This window comes from Mustela erminea, chromosome 16, assembly GCF_009829155.1.
Source record: "Mustela erminea isolate mMusErm1 chromosome 16, mMusErm1.Pri, whole genome shotgun sequence".
NCBI lineage: Eukaryota > Metazoa > Chordata > Mammalia > Carnivora > Mustelidae > Mustela > Mustela erminea.
In genome coordinates, this window is record NC_045629.1 from 35,807,604 (window position 1) to 35,827,136 (window position 19,533).

General features: G+C 39.6%; 1 protein-coding gene across 3 annotated transcripts in view; it reads left to right on the forward strand.

Moving 5' to 3' along the window:
• The window catches only part of CA13 (carbonic anhydrase 13), a 48,558-nt gene that overhangs the window by 25,620 nt on the left and 3,405 nt on the right, over positions 1 to 19,533 (forward strand). The window contains exon 7 of one of the 3 annotated variants that reach the window (XM_032316557.1): positions 5,417 to 7,650. The exons of the other annotated variants lie outside the window; for them this stretch is intronic. Within the exon in view, the coding sequence (XP_032172448.1) occupies positions 5,417 to 5,536 (120 nt within the window). The 3' untranslated portion in view covers positions 5,537 to 7,650. Of the gene's footprint in view, positions 1 to 5,416; positions 7,651 to 19,533 lie in introns of those variants that run through there. 3 annotated transcript variants of the gene reach the window in all.

The following is a 19,533-nucleotide window of genomic DNA, read 5'->3' on the forward strand; positions in this document are numbered from 1 at the left end:
CCCTCCAGCAACCCTCAGTTTGTTTCCTATAGTTAAGAGCCTCTTATGGTTTTTCTCCCTCTCTCATTTCACCAAGACTAATTTTTAGATATTTTTTTAAAAATCTCTGTTCTTCACTATGGGTAATTTCTATAGATCTATATTTAAGTTCATTTGCTCTTTCCTCTGTCATGTCAATTTGACTGTTAAGTCTACCAGGTAATTTTTTGTTTTAGCAATTCTCTATTTTAGTTCTACATTTTCTATTTTCTTCCTTTTTATTATATTTATTTTTCTGCTGAGACTTCCCACTACTCTGCATTAAAGATGCTTTGTTTAATATACAAACCTCAGTTAGTTAAAGTAGTCATTAAAAACAAACAAACAAATAAACAAACAAACCCTGTGTGTGCCTGAGTGGCTCAGTTGGTTAAGCATCTTGCCTTTCAGCTCAGGTCATGATCTCGGGGTCCTGGAATCAAGTCCCGCATCAGGCTCCCTGCTCAGCAGGGAGTCTGCTTCCTTCTCTTCCTCTGCTCCTTCCTGCTGCTTGTGCTCTCTTGCTTTCACACATACTCGCACTCTCTCACACATAAATAAATAAAATCTTTATTAAAAAAAACAAAACAAAACCCAAAACCAAACAAAAAAACCTTGTAAGTTCCTAATTTGGTTCATCTTGGGTCAGACTGTTGATGTTTCTTTTTTTGAGAATGTGTTCCATTTTCTTGCTTCTTTGTTAAGTAATTTTTTATTGTATTCTAGGTGTGATGAACATGAAGTGGTAGAGATTCTGGATTTGGTTATTTTTTTCTGATGAATATTATTTCCCTTGTGTGAGTAGGTTGTGGTTTTTTTTTTTTTTCCAGCACTTAAACTGCAAATTTTCTTTCTTGTGCAGCAGCTCTGGTCTCAGTACAGCCGCGTATGGTCCTTGGGTATAGAGTTTGAGGATCCTCTCTCTGCCTCTGCTGCAACTTTGTGCACCTTGCAGACTCTACTCAGCTCAGGTGAAAAGCTGGGAGAGATAAAAACTCACTTGTAGAGCTTCCATCTGCCCTTCATGTGAGCACAAACTACCCACCTGAGTCCCCCTGCTTCTCTTTACTCTCTAGGACCTGTGACTTGTCGCTTTTTTGTATTTATGTCTGGGTTTTAGAGTTTTCTACAGGGAGGCTGTCTGTAGGATCTTAGTCCAACAGATCTGGAAGCAATACCTAGTGTCCTTTTAAAATAGTAAAATGCTATATTATATAATTAAAGATAATGATCTAGGAATACTCTTCTTAACTTCTGCATCTTTAGACTAAATGGGAAATGGGGAAAGAATTCATTCACTGGAACATTAATTTTGACTTACATTTTAAAAAAACTAAAGTTCTAAATTATAGGCGAGTGCAAGTCAATTCTAGAGTTGTTTAATAATTGCTAACTCTTGCAAGGCATAATGCAAAAGATACAAAGAAGTGTTAAAAATGTTCCTTGTCCTCAAGTAGTTTATAATCTAACAGACAAGATAAAATAAATGCGTAAAAAACAGTAACACAGTAGCTGTGCTTGATATGTAAGAGAAATAAGGTGTAACGGAAGTTCAACAGGGGAGAGACTATTTTATTGGAGAAATCAGGAAAAGACTTCTTGAAAGTGCTGATATCTGGGCTAGGAAAAGGGTGGTGACTGGTTGGAGGTAGTAAAGGAAAAGGAGCAGTTTCAAGAAAGGACACCGTAACTAAAGGCAAGAAAAGGAGGTGCAGAAAATGTGGGTGCCTTTGTACCTAAGTTTCTCAGACTCTATTGTATACAACAATCACCTGGGGAAGCTTATCAAAAATGTGAATCCTTGGGCGTTATCAGAAATTCTCACACAGAATGTCTGGGGATAAGGATCGGTAACCTGAAGTTTTAAGAATCTCCCCAACGTCTCTTTGTTCAGGTACTCTGGGATCGCCCTTGACAAAACTGGCTCCGAGTGGGCCCCGGGTGTGGTTGTAATCAGAGACAATCTAGTCAGTTGGCCCCCGCTGGTTCCAGAAGCCAGGCTAACTAGTTTTGGAAGCCTTATTAGAGTTAGACATGTTACTTATTTTAGAGATCGATTTTGAAGTGTTTACACCTGAAAGGACATGATATTCAGGATTTGTTTCAAAGTAATCCAGTGTGGGCCTGAGGGGAGGCGGGAAGAGGAGAGTGTGGATGCAGTGAAGGTGTCTGTGTGTTCTTGACGGTGAAGCTGGGTGCTGAGTGTGTGGTGGCTTACGCGGCTGCTCTTTCTTGCTTTATGTGTGTTTGAAAGTTTCCATAATAAAAAGTTAATGAAAAGAGATTAGGGGAAAATAGAAATAAAAAATAGAGATGCAATATAGTTCTGTGTTTAGTGTAGGACTTACTTGCCAGATAGCTTCTTTACTGAAACTTCTTAGCTGTCCCTCAGGTGCTTCATCTTTAAAATGGGGATACGAGGTGTGTGTGAGGGGACTTGGTGCCATACCTGGCCCACCATGTTCTGGAAGGGACATTTTACTTTTACTATCCAGCTTTGGGAGGGAGTGGAGGACTATTAGACTTTTAAGCTCTAGAGTGGCATAAGCAAAGCGATTTACAAAACAGACAAGGTATTTCTGCTTACTGGGGTTGCTCTATAAGGATGTTAAATTTTCAGTATTAGAGCCAAGAAAACCAGCAAAACAGATCACACCCTCCTCAGCCTTCAGGCTCATCTGGGGAGACTCCTGCCAGGACTCGTGTAGATGCTATCAGCCCTCGTGACAGAGTGGCAGATTTTTCTGTCTGCAAGAAGCCCAGGGGCCCAGAGAGCGGCGAGACTGGTAAGGGCCAGCCAGCGGTGTGCAAGTTGGTGGTTAGTGCAGTGGTGGAGGACGCCAGAGCCGAGAGAAGCAGATCTGAGCAGGGACTGGTGGACGGAACGCTACCTAGCCTGACTGAGTGATCCAGAGGGAGATCCAGAGCCAGAAAGGGAAGGAGTTTGGTGAGACATCAGGATTGGCTCAATGAATCTCACCAAAATGTACAGGCAGGTCAGAGAAAGAACTAGAGAAATTCCTGTGAGGTTAAGGTGTTACGGAGGTAGGGAGCCATGACCAACTTGCAGAGGACTCAAAGGAGGGGGGTGCCTGGGTGGCTCAGTTGGTTAAGCATCTGCCTTTGGCTCAGGTCACAGTCCTGAGGTCCTGGGGATCCCTGCCCCTTTCCCTGCTCCTTCTCTCTCTCTCTCTCCCCTGCCCCTACCCCTGCTCTCCCTTTCTCTTTCTCAAATAAATAAATAAAATCTTAAGAAAAAAAAAAAGCCAACCTCTTCAGAGGAATGGGCAGCGTCACTGGGAGGCCAGCTGTGCTTGCTGAGGCCAGCAAGCTGGTGCCCTGATTCAGGCCTTGGGATTCCTGCACGGCCATTGGGAGAGGCCATTTTGGACAGACCTGATCCCCATGATCTGCAGAAGGCTGAGTGTTTTCCCTGTGGCTCTAGAGGTTAGATTTTATTTACCTCCACTGCTTGGCTCTCCCAGAGAATTATTCAAGTCTCGTCTGGCTCTAGCTATAATCCGGTCTAATGAAATATGAATAATAGTAGGTTGTAAATATTTGTCTTATCTTGCCCATCTATACCCCTCGAAGTATCACCTATGGAAAGACATGGCTGCTTTATATGATGCATGAACCTGTCTCTGTGGAGTGTGCTGACAGACCGTTGCCTGCTAGTTATGGAGGACCTCCATCACCTCTGCCTCCCCTCCTGGCTAGTACTGTACAAGAAATATTTTAGTCTTCAACTAAATGGTGATGATGGAAACGTAATAGATGTGTCCTAGTGTGAATTTTTAAAAAAGATTTATTTATTTACATGAGAGAGAGAGAGAGCACAAACAGGGGAGGGGTAGAGGGAGAAGCAGACTCTCCAATGAGCAGGAGCCTGATACAGGACTTGATCCCAGGACCCTGGGATCATGACCCGAGGTGAAAAGGCAGATGCTTAACCAACTGAGCCACCCAGGTTTCCCTATCTTAGTGTGAATTTGCTTGATTCTGCAATTAAATGACTAGCACAGATTAGAGAATGGAGACTAGTTTTTAAAGTTTCTTTTTTTTTTTTTTTTTTGGTTGGAGAAAGAGCAGAAGCAGGAGAAGCAGCAGGCAGAGGGAGAAGCTCCTTACTGAGCTGGGAGTCCAATGCAGGACTTTTATTCTCAATAATTTAATAATTTGTCTTTGCTCAAGTGAAATAGGAAAAGAAACACCAGAAACGTAGTTGAGTTAATTGGTAATACATTTTTGGTGAACATTTTCAGGAAAGTAGAATTATTCAGCTAGTTTACCCAGTCTTCATTTTACTACTGTAGACCAGTGCTAAATCTTGATAAATAGTATTAACTCACCAAGGAATTGTTAAATAATTTATATAACATGCCTAGAGTAGAAAACTTCAGCAATTAAAAATAGTAGTGTAGATTTATGTTTATTGACATACAAAGCTATATAGGATATCTATTAAGTAAAAAAATAAGGTTTCAAAAGAGCATGATAGTTGAGCCATTTTTATAAGAAAAATTGTGTGTGCATTCACGTGTTTGTATACATAAAAACATCTGGAAGAGTGTACTCCATAAGGTTAACTGTGATTATATCTTGTGATGTGATCACCAGAAATTTTTATTTTCTTCTTGATGCTTTGTGTGTTGTATGAGTTTGTAAGACAAGTCAGCATTTTTTTTTTTTTTGTAATAAGAAAATTTAAGCCCTTTGGATGAGAAATATGCCTATATCGCTGGAATTGTATTTAAACATTATCAGAGGTTGAACAATCCAAGCGTTTACCATAGTTAGCTGTTCAAGGCTCAAGTATGGTGAGAGCAAAATCATTGCTTAACGAAAACAGTACTTGAAAGCTCAATATTCTATAGGATGAACACCACAAGGTTGCCATGAAAATTGAGGTTCTGTGGTACTGGAGTACTAGTACGTGTTTGGTGTGATTGCACTATTACCTATTGAGAACATATAACCCAATGCTTCACTTTATTGATGAGGTAACTGAAGACCAGCACCCAAGGTCATCCAACTGGTGCCAGACCGAGGACTGGGACTTATCTCTGGAAGCCCGTTTTGTAGGTGACATTCTCTGAATCCTAGACATGTCCTCTTTGAACCACATTCTGTTTCCTCATATTACCTCTGTCCTCAGATGAAGAGTGCTTACGTACTTCATTTTTTGAACCCACAGGTATTTGTATAGTGGTGAGAACTTAGCAGAAGTGGTGTTTTCTTATATATATGACTCATAATTTAGAACAGTTTTACGGTAATATATTTTAGTTCCTGGTAGAGGAAAGGTTCTATGTTTCATAACTTTCAGTGGAGGGCAGTTCGGCAACCTTGGTGTGACCTTCTGTGCTGAAGCCAACACTGTTCTTTTCTTTAACAGCTGGCCACATTCCGCACTCTCCTCTGCACGGCGGAGGGCGAGGCAGCGGCTTTTTTGTTGAGCAATCACCGCCCACCACAGCCTCTGAAGGGCCGAAAAGTAAGAGCCTCTTTCCATTAAAAATTGTCACCAGCTGACCACCCCGAACAGGTCTGTGAAGAGAAGACAAAACACAAAAATCCCTCCAAACAGCTCTTTCCTAGAATTCTGATTGATTGGTACCATTTTGCTCTGAGCTTCAGCACCACAAGGAAGATCAGATTGCTGTAATCAAGCTAACTCAACTCATCCATCTCAGACTTGCACTCACGGGTATTCAAACAGTAAACACTGGTTGATGTGTGTTGAGATCCACAACATGCATCTACTTCAACCTGTGTGAAAACATGGCAGGCGTTGCAAAACCTCCGAGTCCATTAAAAATGTTCCCTTGCCCTAGAGTTTGAATCAGCCATATCTCTCAGTAATGTTTGGTCAAACAATTAAAATCTTCTCCAGAATGATAAGATTGTGATATCTTTTTCTACACAAGCAAGTCTGCTTAATGTCTTGGTATCATTCCAATTCATAAAAAGTTGATAATATTTCCTTTTAAAATGAATTTTTTTTCTGATTACGCTGTTGATCCCTATTGCACGGTACCTTTAATTAGGTGAACAATATGAGCGTGGTGGGGGGTGGGATATAATCCTCACTGGGTCTACTCCACAGCTCAAAATCAACCCATCCAGTTTTGTTGGGAATCCCTCAGGATATCAGTGACTGTATAAACTTCAATGAATTATGCCCTATATCACATTCATGCGGTAATGTTAATGATAAACAGGTTAATAATTGACTAGATGCATTGGTTTGAAACTAACAGATTGGAAGGTACCTGGCAAGCGGAGAAGCCCAAGGGCCTGATGGATAGGTTGCTTACTTTTTCCCCGTGTTTTGTCAACAGAACAGGGATCAATCCTGTTTAGGTCACTGTTCTGCCAAGTGGTGGAAAATATTTACTTGGGTCTCATATAAATATACAATCCATCCATAAACCCTCCAACCCATTTCCCTGGCAAAGCCCATCTCGCCTTTTATGCACGTCCCTCAATTGCAAAAGTAATTTTGTAAGCTGGCTCTTGGTAATTCATTTTAACCTATAGTCCCTAGTGTATTTCTGTTTGTTTTTGGTGAAGGGGGTGGTGAACGTCCTTTTGCTCTCGCTGGTGCAAGTGGCGTGACACTATTAACCACATATAAGACTTGAACACATGGTACACTTCTGTCATCTGAGAGAAGTTTAGCCGAGTTTCCTTGATTTTTGTTAATTTGTATCAGACACTATTCCTCCTCTGGATGTAGATTTTGATAATTCAAATTATTCTGCCATAGTCTTCTTGATAGGATAGCTGAGTATCAGTAAATTGTGTAATAATGCTGGACTCAGTTGCAGAAGATAAACTCCTGAAGTCTAATGCTGGTACCTTGGCCGTTTTTGTTTTCCCTCACAGCATCTAGCTTAAGCCTTGCAGGAGATGGCCATCTCGTAATTATTTAATGAACTGAATGTTTTAAAATGTTTTTACTTGATATCTTTGGCGATTATCTTAATCTGCTTGTGATTAAATGCACTCTCAGTAAAATAAAGTAAATAAATTTATGTCTTAAAAATGCTTTTTTTAAGTGCAAGTAAAATAAATTTATCTCTTAAAAATGCTTTCTTCTTAAAGGTATAATTATTGAATCTAATTGTGTAACCAGATGTTTTAATGGTTTTAAAAATACCAGTGTTGAATGGAAGGGTGTTTCTTTAGTTTGGGAAAGCATGTTGTGAACTATCCTGGTGGGAGAAAGAAGTCTGTTTCCTCAGAGAAAGTACATTGTTCTTTTGGAAGGGTTGTGTAATGAGGATTGTAATTACTTTGTGTGAGAGTTATTACTTTGTAATTTATGGTTTCTGCTACAGTATTGCATTGGTCTGTGCTACAAATTGGACTTTAGTAGACTAAAAACATCTACACAGCACCGATTCTCTTGAAGACTGTTAATTTATCTATCTCATAAGGGCGAAAGGTCTAGGTGTATGCTGCAGTTGTTATCTCTTAAAAAGATTAAAGAGTATAAATACTAGTATAGATCTCTCTTGTTTCCCACACATGTATTGGATTTATGTTCATTAAACATTTTGTATTTTAATTTAAGTTGGATTCAATCACAATAAAGAAAATGAGACAAACTTTGAACAGTATCCGGGGCCCGTATATACAAGACACAGAATGAGATTATATTTTTACACTTTTTTATATAGAAAATAATCCCAAACTCACAGAAAAAATGTAAACATAGTATATTTTTTTCTGAATTATTTGAGAGTAAGTCACCAACTGCTTTTGCTCTATCATCGCACAAACTTTAGTATATATTTTCTATGAGTGAGGACATTGTCCTACATAACTACAATATACTAAAACAACCATAAGAAGTAAAAGGCATCCAAATCATCAAGGAAGGAGTTAAACTTTCACTATTTGCAGATGACACCAAACTCTATGTAGAAAACCCAAAAGACTCCACCAAAAAATTCATTAAAGTCACAGGAAACAAGATCAATGTACAGAAATCCATTGCATTTTTATACACCAGTGATGAACAAGCAGAAAGAGAAATCAAGAAATTGATGTCATTTACAATCACACCAAGAACCATAAGATAGCTAGGAATAAGCCTAAGCAAAGAGGTAAAAGATCTATACTCCTAAAACTATAAAATACCTATGGAAGAAATTGAAAATGACACAAAGAAATGGAAAAACATTCCATGCTAACAGATCGGAAGAACAAATATTGTTAAAATGCCTATACTACCCAAAGCAATCCACACATTTACAGCAATCCCTACTGAAATCCCACCAGCATTCTTCACAGAACTAGAACAAATAGCCCTAGCATCTGTATGGAACCACAAAAGACCTTGAATAGCCAAAGCAATCTTGAAAGAGAAAAATAATGCTGACGGCATCGTGTTTGCAGACTTCAACTTATATCATAAAGCTGTAGTGATCAAGACAGTATGGTACTTACACAAAAAGAGATAAAAGGAACAGAATAGAAGACCCAGAAACAAACCCACAACTATGTGGTCAACTAATCTTTGACAAAACAGGAAAGATATCCAATGGGAAAAGGACAGTCTCTTCAATAAATGCTATTTGGAAAAATGGACAGCAACATGCAGAATTAAACTGGACCACATTATTACATTATTACATCATATTCCAAAATAAATTCATGATGGATGAAAGACCTAAATGTGAGACAGGAAAGCATCAGAATCTTGGAGGAGAACATAGGCAGTAACTTCTTTGACCTGGGCTGTAACAACTTCTTACTAGACACATCTCCTGAGGCTAGGGAAACAAAAGCAAAAACGAACTGTTGACACCAAATCAAAACAAAACACTCCTGCACAGCAAAGAAAACAATCAACAAAACCGAAAGACCACCTATCAAATGGGACAAGATATCTGAAAATGATGTCTGATAAAGAGTTAGTATCCAAAATCTATAAAGAATTTATCAAACTCAACACCCCCAAAACAAACAAGCCAGTAAAGAAATAGGCAGAACACAGGAATAGATATTTTTCCAAAGAAGACATCCAGAGGGCCAACAGACACATGACAAAATGCACTGCATTGCTCATCATCAGGGAAATACAAATCAAAACCACAATGAGCTAACATTTCACACTAGTCAGAATGGCTAAAAACAACAACACAGGAAACAAGAGGTGTTAGCAAGGACTTGGAGAAAGCAAAACTCTCTCACACTCTTGGTGGGAGTGCAAACTGGTGCAGCCACTCTGGAAAATGGTATGGAAGTTCCTTAAAAAGTTAAAAATAGAACTACCTTATGAAAGAGCAATTGCAATGCTAAGTATTTATCCAAAAGATTAAAAAATACTAATTCAAAAAGATATGTGCACCCTGATATTTATAGCATTATCAACAATAATCAGTATGGAAAGAGCTCAAATGTCCACTGACTGATGAATGGTTAAAAAATAGGTGGTATATATACACAATGAACTATTACTTGGCCATCAAAAAAAATGAAATCTTGCCATTTGCTATGACATGGAGCTAGAGAGTATTAGGCTAAGGGAAATAAATCAGTCAGAGAAAGACAAATACCATATGATTTTACTCATGTGGAGTTTAAGAACAAAACAGATGAACATATGGGGGAAAAAAAAGGCAAACCATAAAACAGACTCTTAACTATAGAGAACAAACTGATGGTTGCTGGAAGGGAGGAAGGTGGGGGGTGTGTTAAATGGCTGATGGGGATTAGGTGTGTTAAATGGTTGATGAGCACTGGGTGTTGTATATAAGTGATGAATCACTAAATCCTGCACTTGAAACTAATATTACTCTGTAGGTTAACAAACTGCAATTGAAATAAAAACTTGAAGAAAAAACAAAGCAAAACAAAACAAAAAAACCCGTAAGATTAACATTGCATTATTATTACCACCTAATCCATTTGAGAATAGCTTGTTCATGCTGTCATGTTTCCTTCAGCTGGGCACCATCCTTTAGTCTTTTGGTTTCCATTACCTTGACATTTTTGAAGATTATAAGCCCATTATTTTATAGAATGCCCCCCCTCCCCATTTAGGTTTGTTCAAGGTTTCCTTGTGAGTAGAGTCAGGTTATGTACCATTGGCAGGAATATCACAAAAGCAATACTGGATGCTGAGCTCTTCTCGTTCCATCGTATTAAGCAACCGATTTTGATTTTTCCTCTTACAGAGACTATTCACTTTCATCACTTGATTAAGACAGCGTCTGCTAAGCTTCTCCATTGCAAAATGACTCCTTTAGCCTTTGTAAATTAACAAATATTTGTGTGAGGATTTGCAATGAGACTATGTAAATACTCAGTTCCTCATTAAATCTTCTTTTTAAAATATTTTATTTATTTATTTGACAGAGAGAAATCACAAGAAGATGGAGAGGCAGGCAGAGAGAGAGAGAGGGAAGCAGGCTCCCTGCCGAGCAGAGAGCCTGATGTGGCACTCGATCCCAGGACCCTGAGATCATGACCTGAGCTGAAGGCAGCGGCTTAACCCACTGAGCCACCCAGGCGCCCCCTCATTAAATCTTTAATTAATTTTTTTCTAGCATGGACTTAGCAATTCCTAATTTATTCAATAAGCTATAATCTGTTATCATTATTGCTATTATTACAATACCTCATTTATCAACTTTTTTAAAAAAGATTTTATTTATTTATTCGACAGACAAAGATCACAAGTAGGCAGACAGGCAGGCAGAGAGAAAGGGAAGCAGGCTCCCTGTGGAGCAGAGAGCCTGATGCGGGGCTCGATCCCAGGACCCTGGGATCATGACCTGAGCCGAAAGCAGAGGCTTTAACCCACTGAGCCACCCAGGTGCCCCATCATTTATCAGCTCTTATTCACGATTTTTTTTTTTTATTTGGTCAGTAGGAGCACTCTCAGGATGACTTCTGTGTCCTTTTGACATGTCCCTGTTTCCTGACTTTCTGACAGCAGTTTGATGTTCCTGGTTCATCTCAGTCTTTCCATACCCCAGGCTTGAGATCTACCATTTCTTCAAGAAATCCTGGCTTCTTTAAGTGGAGAATAGTATTGAGAAAACCAGTCTGGATACTAGATGATTTCATTTTTGTTGGAGTGTTACTACTCCTAGATCCTCTACATGGACAGAAGTTGGGAATGTGCACACACACATACACAAACATAGTGTGTATATACAGGTTCAACACCTATATTTCTATATTTATCGATATCACACTCATATGTCCAATTTCAATACAACACTTCAGGGTTCAGTCTAGTTCTTCGTTTCCATATTTTTTTTTAAAGATTTATTTATTTATTTTAGGGAGAGAGAGGGAAAGCACGAGTTGGGGGGAGGGGTGGAAGGAGAGAATCCTCAAGCAGACCCTGTGCTGAGCTCAGGGAATGACGTGGGGCTTGATCGCAAGAGCCTGAGATCACAACCTGAGCTGAAACCAAGAGTCAGCTGCTTAACTGACTGAGCCCTCTAGGTGCCCCATCCTATTTCCATATCTGTAATTCCCTTTTCCAAAACTAAGAAACCAGACTTCCATTATCCTTAACACTTTACTTATCTGGCCAGTTCTTCTGCATGTAACCAGTATCCCATCACCGCCTCCAGCCTCTCACCCCCACATTGCTTGGATACCCTTCTCACTCAGCTTGGGCTGTAAGATCCTGTGCTGGGCTGTCTTGACTCCTGAAGAGAAGGGAAGGGAAGAACCTGGAAGGGGAGGGAACAGGAAGGAAAGAAAGAGGAAGAACAAGATACATCTTGAAATACTCACTGGGCTGTTCATAAGGAACTCCTTTATTTCTAACACAAGTTATTGAAAATGTAGCTTTACCTATACACATTTCACCATAAGTGGCAATGGAATAGAATAGTTAGTAAAAAAAATTTTAATACTTCAGAGTGGGGCTGCCAAAAATGTAGGCCAAGAAATAGTGGTCTTATTACAGAGGCTGGGAAGGCATCCTGGGCCTTGGATAACTACAACTTACTCTTGATTCAAATCCTACTAAAGAAGATTAAATTTTTTATATTAAGATTTCAACACCCATCAAAATGCATACTCCTCTCAGAGGATAATTGTTTAAGTTGCCACCAGTCATTTGCACTTGAAGGTAACTGACTTTGGATGAGATAGTTTTTGGTGGGAATAGAGTCTGTGACAGAAGGAATGTTAACGTGATACAAGACAGCCAATTACCTGAGTGTTAGGATAATCAAGGTGAATTCCAACTACTTCACAATTTTGGATACAGGTCTCATACTTACTTATACCCTGACCCCTCACCCCACAACTGATGTATATCAAACCTATGGTGAATAGAATGCATTAGTTGATGTATCATGGCATTAGTGCATGTCGATGGGCATCTGTGTGAATTAAATGGACAGAAACAATTTACAGTTAACCATGAGGAAACTAGGATGATTAAGACATGGCTCTGGGGCGCCTGGGTGGCTCAGTGGGTTAAAGCCTCTGCCTTCGGCTCAGGTCATGATCCCAGAGTCCTGGGATCAAGCCCCAACTTTGGGCTCTCTGCTCAGTGGGGAGCCTGCTTCCCTCCTCTCCTTCTGCCTGCCTCTCTGCCTACTTGTGGTTTCTGTCTGTCAAATAAATAAACAAAATCTTTAAAAAAAAATTTAAAAAAGACATGGCTCCTTCTCTTATCTCAAAATCTAAAATGAGTAGAAAAATAAATTGCAACATATGAAATGTTATTAAGTATTTTAAGTTCAGCTATCTGTAGAGTGATAAGGAAACATGGAGAGGATGGAAAAATTAATTCCGGATAAATTAATAAAGGCATGAAGATTTGCAAGTGTGATATTTTGGAAACTGGATTATCTAGTTCTCTGTGTAGTTTTCCATTTGGCACTAGGGGGTGGGGAGATATTATCAGTGAAGACTCTTCTGTCTGAGAACAATAGGAACTCTAACACTACAGGGCTAAAGCAGTAATGTGAAGCTGGGGCTAAGATCAGGCCTCAATATCCCTCCCTCTTGGCTGTCTCTACCTCTGTGGGCTCCGTTAGCAGTCAGGCTGTCCCTTCGTAATGGAGGGTTGGAAGCCTGCACCTCTGTACCTAAACCACCTGTAAATCACACCAAGAGTAAAGGAGACCTTCTTTCTTCAAAAACGTCAGAAAATGTTCTGGATTTCATTCCCATTTGCCTAGATTGAGTCATGTGCTCATCCTTAATTAAAACATCATGGCCAGCAGACAGAACGTCGGTTTGGGGAAGTAGGAGACATTGGCCCCTTCCCAAGCCACACAGACTAAGAACAGAGGAGGATTGGCTCCAGCAAAGGAAACTGGGATCTAGTACCTGAGAAAGGGAGAAAAGATTCTGGGTGGCAAAAACAATAAATGTCTAGTCTGTACTGAATGAATGGCTGAAGAGAAGTCTAAAAGAGTAAAGCTCACGAGCTCATTGAGACCTTTCAGGAAATCACCATTATCTACCTAAAAGAGAGTGAAATTTCTCAAGCCAAATGCAAGGTCAACATTTGAATAAGGGCACAAGATTTTTTAAAAAGTTGTCCTGCTAGTGCTTTGATACAGTGATAAATCAATACTTTCCCACAGAAGTGAGGAAGGATGGGGATTGGCTGAGCGAAGGAGCCAACCTGGAACTGGCAAACCTGGCAGTTTCAGGGAGGAGGAGCTCCCTGTGGACCCAATTCAGTCGGTGTTCCACATAGGGCTCACGCGTGGCCGTGGGATTCGGATCATTGTGGTCTGTTTGTTGCTGGCTTCTCTCCAGTTCCAAGGGGGCAGAGAGGTCTCTGTTAGCTGTTGTCCTCATCTCTCTCAGCCTTCTCTTTCTAGCAACCAATGTGGACTGATCATGACTATGATTCACAGTGCCTCGGTCTTTACAGGTGACTCAGGAAGTATTTGTTGAAAGCATTAATAAAGGAACATATGAGGGGCACCTGGATGGCTCATTCCATTACGCAGCCAACTTTTAGTTTCGGCTCAACTCATGAACTTGTGGTCGTGTTATCAAGCCCTACGTGGGGCTCCATGCTCAGCAAGCGGTCTGCTTGAGACTCTCTTTCCCCGCTCTGTCCTTGCCCTGTCTAAAAGAAATAAATCAATCTTTAAAAATAAATAAATAAATACAAACATGCATAAATAAAACATGAATGAGTATAAGTACTCTGATTACATGTAAAATTAGCACATCTTGGAATCCATTCTTTGATGAAATAACAAGTGTCCGTAGGTTACTCAAGCGGTTTGTTCCCTAAGGAAATGTTAGTTAGTTAGTTAGTTAGTTAGTTGTGAAAGTAATGCAAGACAAAAGGGGGTAGAGGTATATATTATAGTTGTTGCATTGTGATTAAATGGGCACGCCCTCCCTCAGGAGGGTCTCCAAACACATCATGCCCTTCCTTGTTAGGGCCACGGTCCTTTCTTTCCTCTTCTTTCCATCTTCCAGTGCCGTCATCTGGACAACCAGATAATTTTCTTCCATAACCTGTGCTATGGACCAGCGAGGTTCAAAATGCTTTGCAGACCCCCATGACCCCTAAGACACTTCTAGGGGGTCAGTGAAGTAAAAATTATTTTATAATAGTACCAAAATATAATGGGGCAACTGGGTGGCTCAGATGGGATCTTGGGGCTGTGGGATTGAGCCCTTTGTCTGTCGGGCTCCTTGATGGGCATGGAGCCTGCCTGGGGTTCTCTCTCTCCTTCTGTGCCTGTCCGCCATTGCCTTGTCCACGGCTTTGACATTTGCACTGATGGTTAAAATTGCTTGTTTCTTAGCATGACTGAGGCTGTGGCAGTAATGGTGACCAGAGTCATTTTTTTCTATACCACCACGTACAGTTTTAAAATGCCAATTTTTCTTAAGAATGTCCTTGTTGTTAAGTAAAAATTATTAATTATACCCATATTATTGAAAATTAGGTTAACATTAATAGTCACTCTCAATTCCCGAGTACACATTCTTTTACTATTTGGTGTAACATAATGGAAAATTTGCGAGAACTTTTGCTGCAGTTTTCTTTCAGGAAAGCATTTATGCAAAGGTTTGAGTTGCAAATTAAGTTAGACATCCTTTTTTTTCTTTCTTTCTTTTAAGTAAGCTCTATGCCTAATGTGGGGCTTGAACCCATAACCAAGAGACCAAGACTCACATGTTCTACTTACTGAGCCAGCCAAGAGCCCAACACTCTTTTCATTAAACATCATTTCTACTTAAAAGAGCAACTGACAAACTGGATACTCAGACTTGGATAAATGGCAAATATTTTCTTGGAAATGAGCAAAGTGAGCTTCTCATTTCAAGAAAAACAACTAAAGGCATTTGTTGGCAATGATAAAATTAGAACTTTAAAGGGAAAATTAGGATTTTGATAAACATATCTGCTCTTTAAGCATGCCAGCTTCTCAATGCTTAAAGATACTTTTGGTGAGAGCAGTGGTAATTTTTTTTAAATGTGATTTTTTTTGATATTGTATAACAAATTGTGCCAACATTTTGAAGATATGCATAACTTGGTGAACCAATATTTTCTAAATAAACAGTGCATGATGTTACAAATTCATGCACAGATAAAATATCTATTTGCAATGCAAGACAGACCCATAAATTTTAGTAGAATAAAGTATGAAGAGTTTATTCATACAGTCTACTTTTATGTAATTTTTAAGAAAATATTTAAAGAAGATATTGTTAAATTTTGGTGTTTTACTAAAGAAGAATATCCACAATTATCCAAAAGGGCTTTTAATATACTCCTCCATTTTTTCTTTCTTTCTTCCTTTCTTCCTTCCTTCCTTCCTTTCTTTTCCTTCTTTAAGATTAATTTATTTATTTGAGAGACGGAGAAAGAACAAGTGGGGTTGGGGGCAGAGGGAGAAGTAGGCTCTCTACTGAGCAGGGACCCAGATGCGGAGCTCAATCCCAGGCCCCTGGGAACATGACCTGAGCCAAAGGCAGACACTTAACCAACTGAGCCACCCAGGCGCCCCAACTCTTCCATTTTCCAGCTACGAATCTGTGCGAAGCTGGATTTCCTTCAAGTAGTTCAAACCCAACAGCTTATCGTGACAGATTAAATGTAGAAACAGATATAAGAATCCAGCTGTCTTCTATTTAGCCAGATATTAGAGAGCTTTACAAAACTGCAAGTGGCACTCATTACATTTTTTGTTTTATAAAATATTATTTTCATAAAATCTGTGATGTTCACTTGTTATTCATTATATGAATCCATCATCTTGAACTGAATTAATAAACACTTTTTAAAAAAGATTTTATTTATTTATTTGACAGACAGAGATCACAAGTTGGCAGAGAGGCAGGCGGGGAGTGGGGTGGGGGGGAACAGGCTCCTTACTGAGCAAAGAGCCTGATGCGGGGCTCCATCCCAGGACCCTGGGATCATGACCTGAGCTGAAGGCAGAGGCTTTAACCCACTGGGCCACCCTGGGGCCCCAATAAATACTTCATAATTTCTCACTTTTACTTCTAATGCAGTGACTATCAATAGCTATAACCCACAGTAACAAAAGTTGTTTGGGGTCTTCAGTAACTTTCAAGAGTAAAGGGTCCCAACACCAAAAGGATTTAGAGTTGACCCTGTGGACAATGCCATGATCGGGATCCCATCCTAAATAAATAAGTAAGAAAGTTGTGATCAGATCTAGTAAACAATAGTTAAGTTCTATTAATGCTAAAATAAAACCAGATATGGATATGCACACATATTACTGAGATGTAAAAAGGTAAATTCTAGTCACACAGTCTCACATTATTTGACATGGGATTATTCATGCTACTTCAGGTACTTCTAGATGTCCTCCTTACTTCTCAACATCAGATCTAAGGCCAAGCAACTTGCACTCATTCCTGTTTAGGTGCTGAAGGAACAATGTAATTTCCTCTAAGTTTGGGTCACTTCTTGAATTCAAGTCCAAATGACTTACTGTAGTCACCTGAAGTCCCAATTTCATAGTTCCGTGGGTTCTGCTGATGGGAATTTCCTACCTACTCCTGCTGTCATTCCTCCTGCTGTAAGCCCTCAGTTTTGAACAATTTCTGCTCAGCCCTTTGTCTTTTCCCTTTTGTGTATTATGGGATGGTTCTGACCATGAACTCCAGGATTCTTTATCCTTTCCCAGTTTCATCTTTTAGATTGATTGAACTTTCCCTTCCCCTAATCCCTTCTCTTCTACCCTTAGGGTATTACCTCCCCAGGGCCCTGCCTTCCAGTTCTTGCTTCTTCTCTTGGAAAAGAGCAATAATCTATCTTGGCACATGAGTTACAATGCAGCTTTCTTGCCAGGTCATAGCAGTGCAAGAGGGTATGCATGGCTACATGTAGGCCAGATGGCTACTTTCTAAGGAGTCTCCTAAGTTAATATACCTTAATAAAGTTCTCCAGGTCTGGAGCCACGCCTTCAAAGTTAGAAGTCTACTTTGTTACTGCAATGAATTCCCTTTTCAGGTGCAGACTCATAATAAGTGAGGTCACAAATTTGACAGTATAAAGCAACAAAGTCAAGTTATCAATTTAGAGTGTTGTCTGCATCTCATATGAGCTGAAATACTCAGCGCACATGATTATAGTCAAAGAACATCTATTGAATTCCACTAGGAAGGTCACCACACAGAGAACACCAAATTGTGTTTGCTCAGCAAGTATGGAATTCGGGACAAAGAAGATAAATAGAAGTACAAGTCTTTTATCAGCAGACCTGGAATAGTTTTAACACAACCAGCTCACTAAAAGGGGTGATTTTCAAAGTGAGACGATAAAAATGGAATTTTGTTGGCTGTATCTCCTAGCCATTATTTCCAAAATATGGATAATTTTGTCAGGAGGACTAAAATACTCGATCTCTTGGCAAATGGTTTCTCAACATTGGGTCATGTTCGGATAAACCCTATTATTATATACCTTTGTAGTTTTCATTTTCTAATTTTTTTGTGTGTGTGACAAATCAACCTTTTCCCTAGTTGGTACATCCTTTCTTTCAACGTGTCAGCATTCACCCAGTAAGAGTTTCAGATCTGAGGGTCATTCTGCCCTTTAAGGAGAGTCTTAAAATGTCTGTTCTTATCCATAATGTACAGATTACAAAGCCCAACACTTAGAGCTCTTTAGTTGATATACAGAATTTTTTTTTTTTAATTTATTTGACAGAGATCCCAAGTAGGCAGAGAGTCCGACAGAGAGAGAGAGAGGAGGAAGCAGTCTCCTCCTGCGGGGAAAAGCCTGATGCGGGGCTCAAGCCCAGGACCCTGAGACCATGACCGGAGCCGAACCCACTGAGCCACCCAGGTGCCCCTGATATACAGAATTTTAAACTTCCTTTCCTTATTCTCAAGTTTTTGTTGGAAAGGTCTCAGAAAAACTCCCCAAGGACTGGAAATGGTATTTTCTACTCAATGAATGGACAAAAAAGAACACAAAGAAAGCGAGACAGCGTACCTACAAGAATTCAATATAGCCCTATAGTTTCTTTGTTTCATCCTGTTTCTTTTCATGGGATTTTCTTTTAGGGAAACTTTGGCTTTTGATGTAGGTAGATGCACTGTTTTCTCAGCCACCTGGGACGAGAAGCAGAAGAACGAAATCAGGGATGCAGATAGTGGCACTGGCTGTGAGAAATACGAGTCAGACCCATCACTAATCCATGACTAAGCAGCGGTCGTGCAGTGATAAAAACTTCTGAAGACAATTTTCAGGGTTGTTACATAATGAAAATCTTTGGGATGCATGAAACTCCTGGAGCCCTGATCCCCAGGGGTCTCCCGAATATCATGTCCCTCACAGAGCCCCTTTCTCTTGGCACAGCGACTCTTCTGGCTTGGGTTTCTCCATCTGTTCCTTGGACATCCTGAGATCAAGCAGTGAAAAAACAGTTCTTAAATCCACATCTATTTGCTCCTTTTATTTGTTGTGTGGTTGATATACTTTCTGTGTTTTTCCCTGTAGAAACTGGAGCTTGGACAAACACAAGCTTGAAGTGCTCCTTCCTTAAACAATGGAGGGTTCTGTGTGCTTTGCAGCTACACCGAGGCACAGTTTAAGCTGAATTTGCTCACTGGTCACAGGAGTGTGAAATTTGAGCCCCAGTTATTCTTTTACTTAAAGGATTCTATTAAGAAAACACAGAGCCAAACCTGACTTTCTAGCCAATATTTAGGAAGAAAGGAAAAGAGAGCTGTCTTTATTTTCCTTACAATGAGGATACATTTCATTCCTATCCAAGCAAGAACTCCTTGTCATATACAGAAATGGAAATGTATCTTTCTTAAAAATCAGTAAGATTGAGAAGGTTTAAATATTGAAATATTTTTAATAAAGGAATTCTCTCATATCTATTAATTGCTGATGTCCAATTACAGATTAATTCTTTAATTAGTCCCTATAACTGATGTTTATTATAAATGTGTCATTTTATCACCAGGTCAGACAGTATCTTTCAAATGTCTTGGCAAAATTTAATCACATGCTATTGTTCTGTAATAACTTCATTTAGGAAAGTT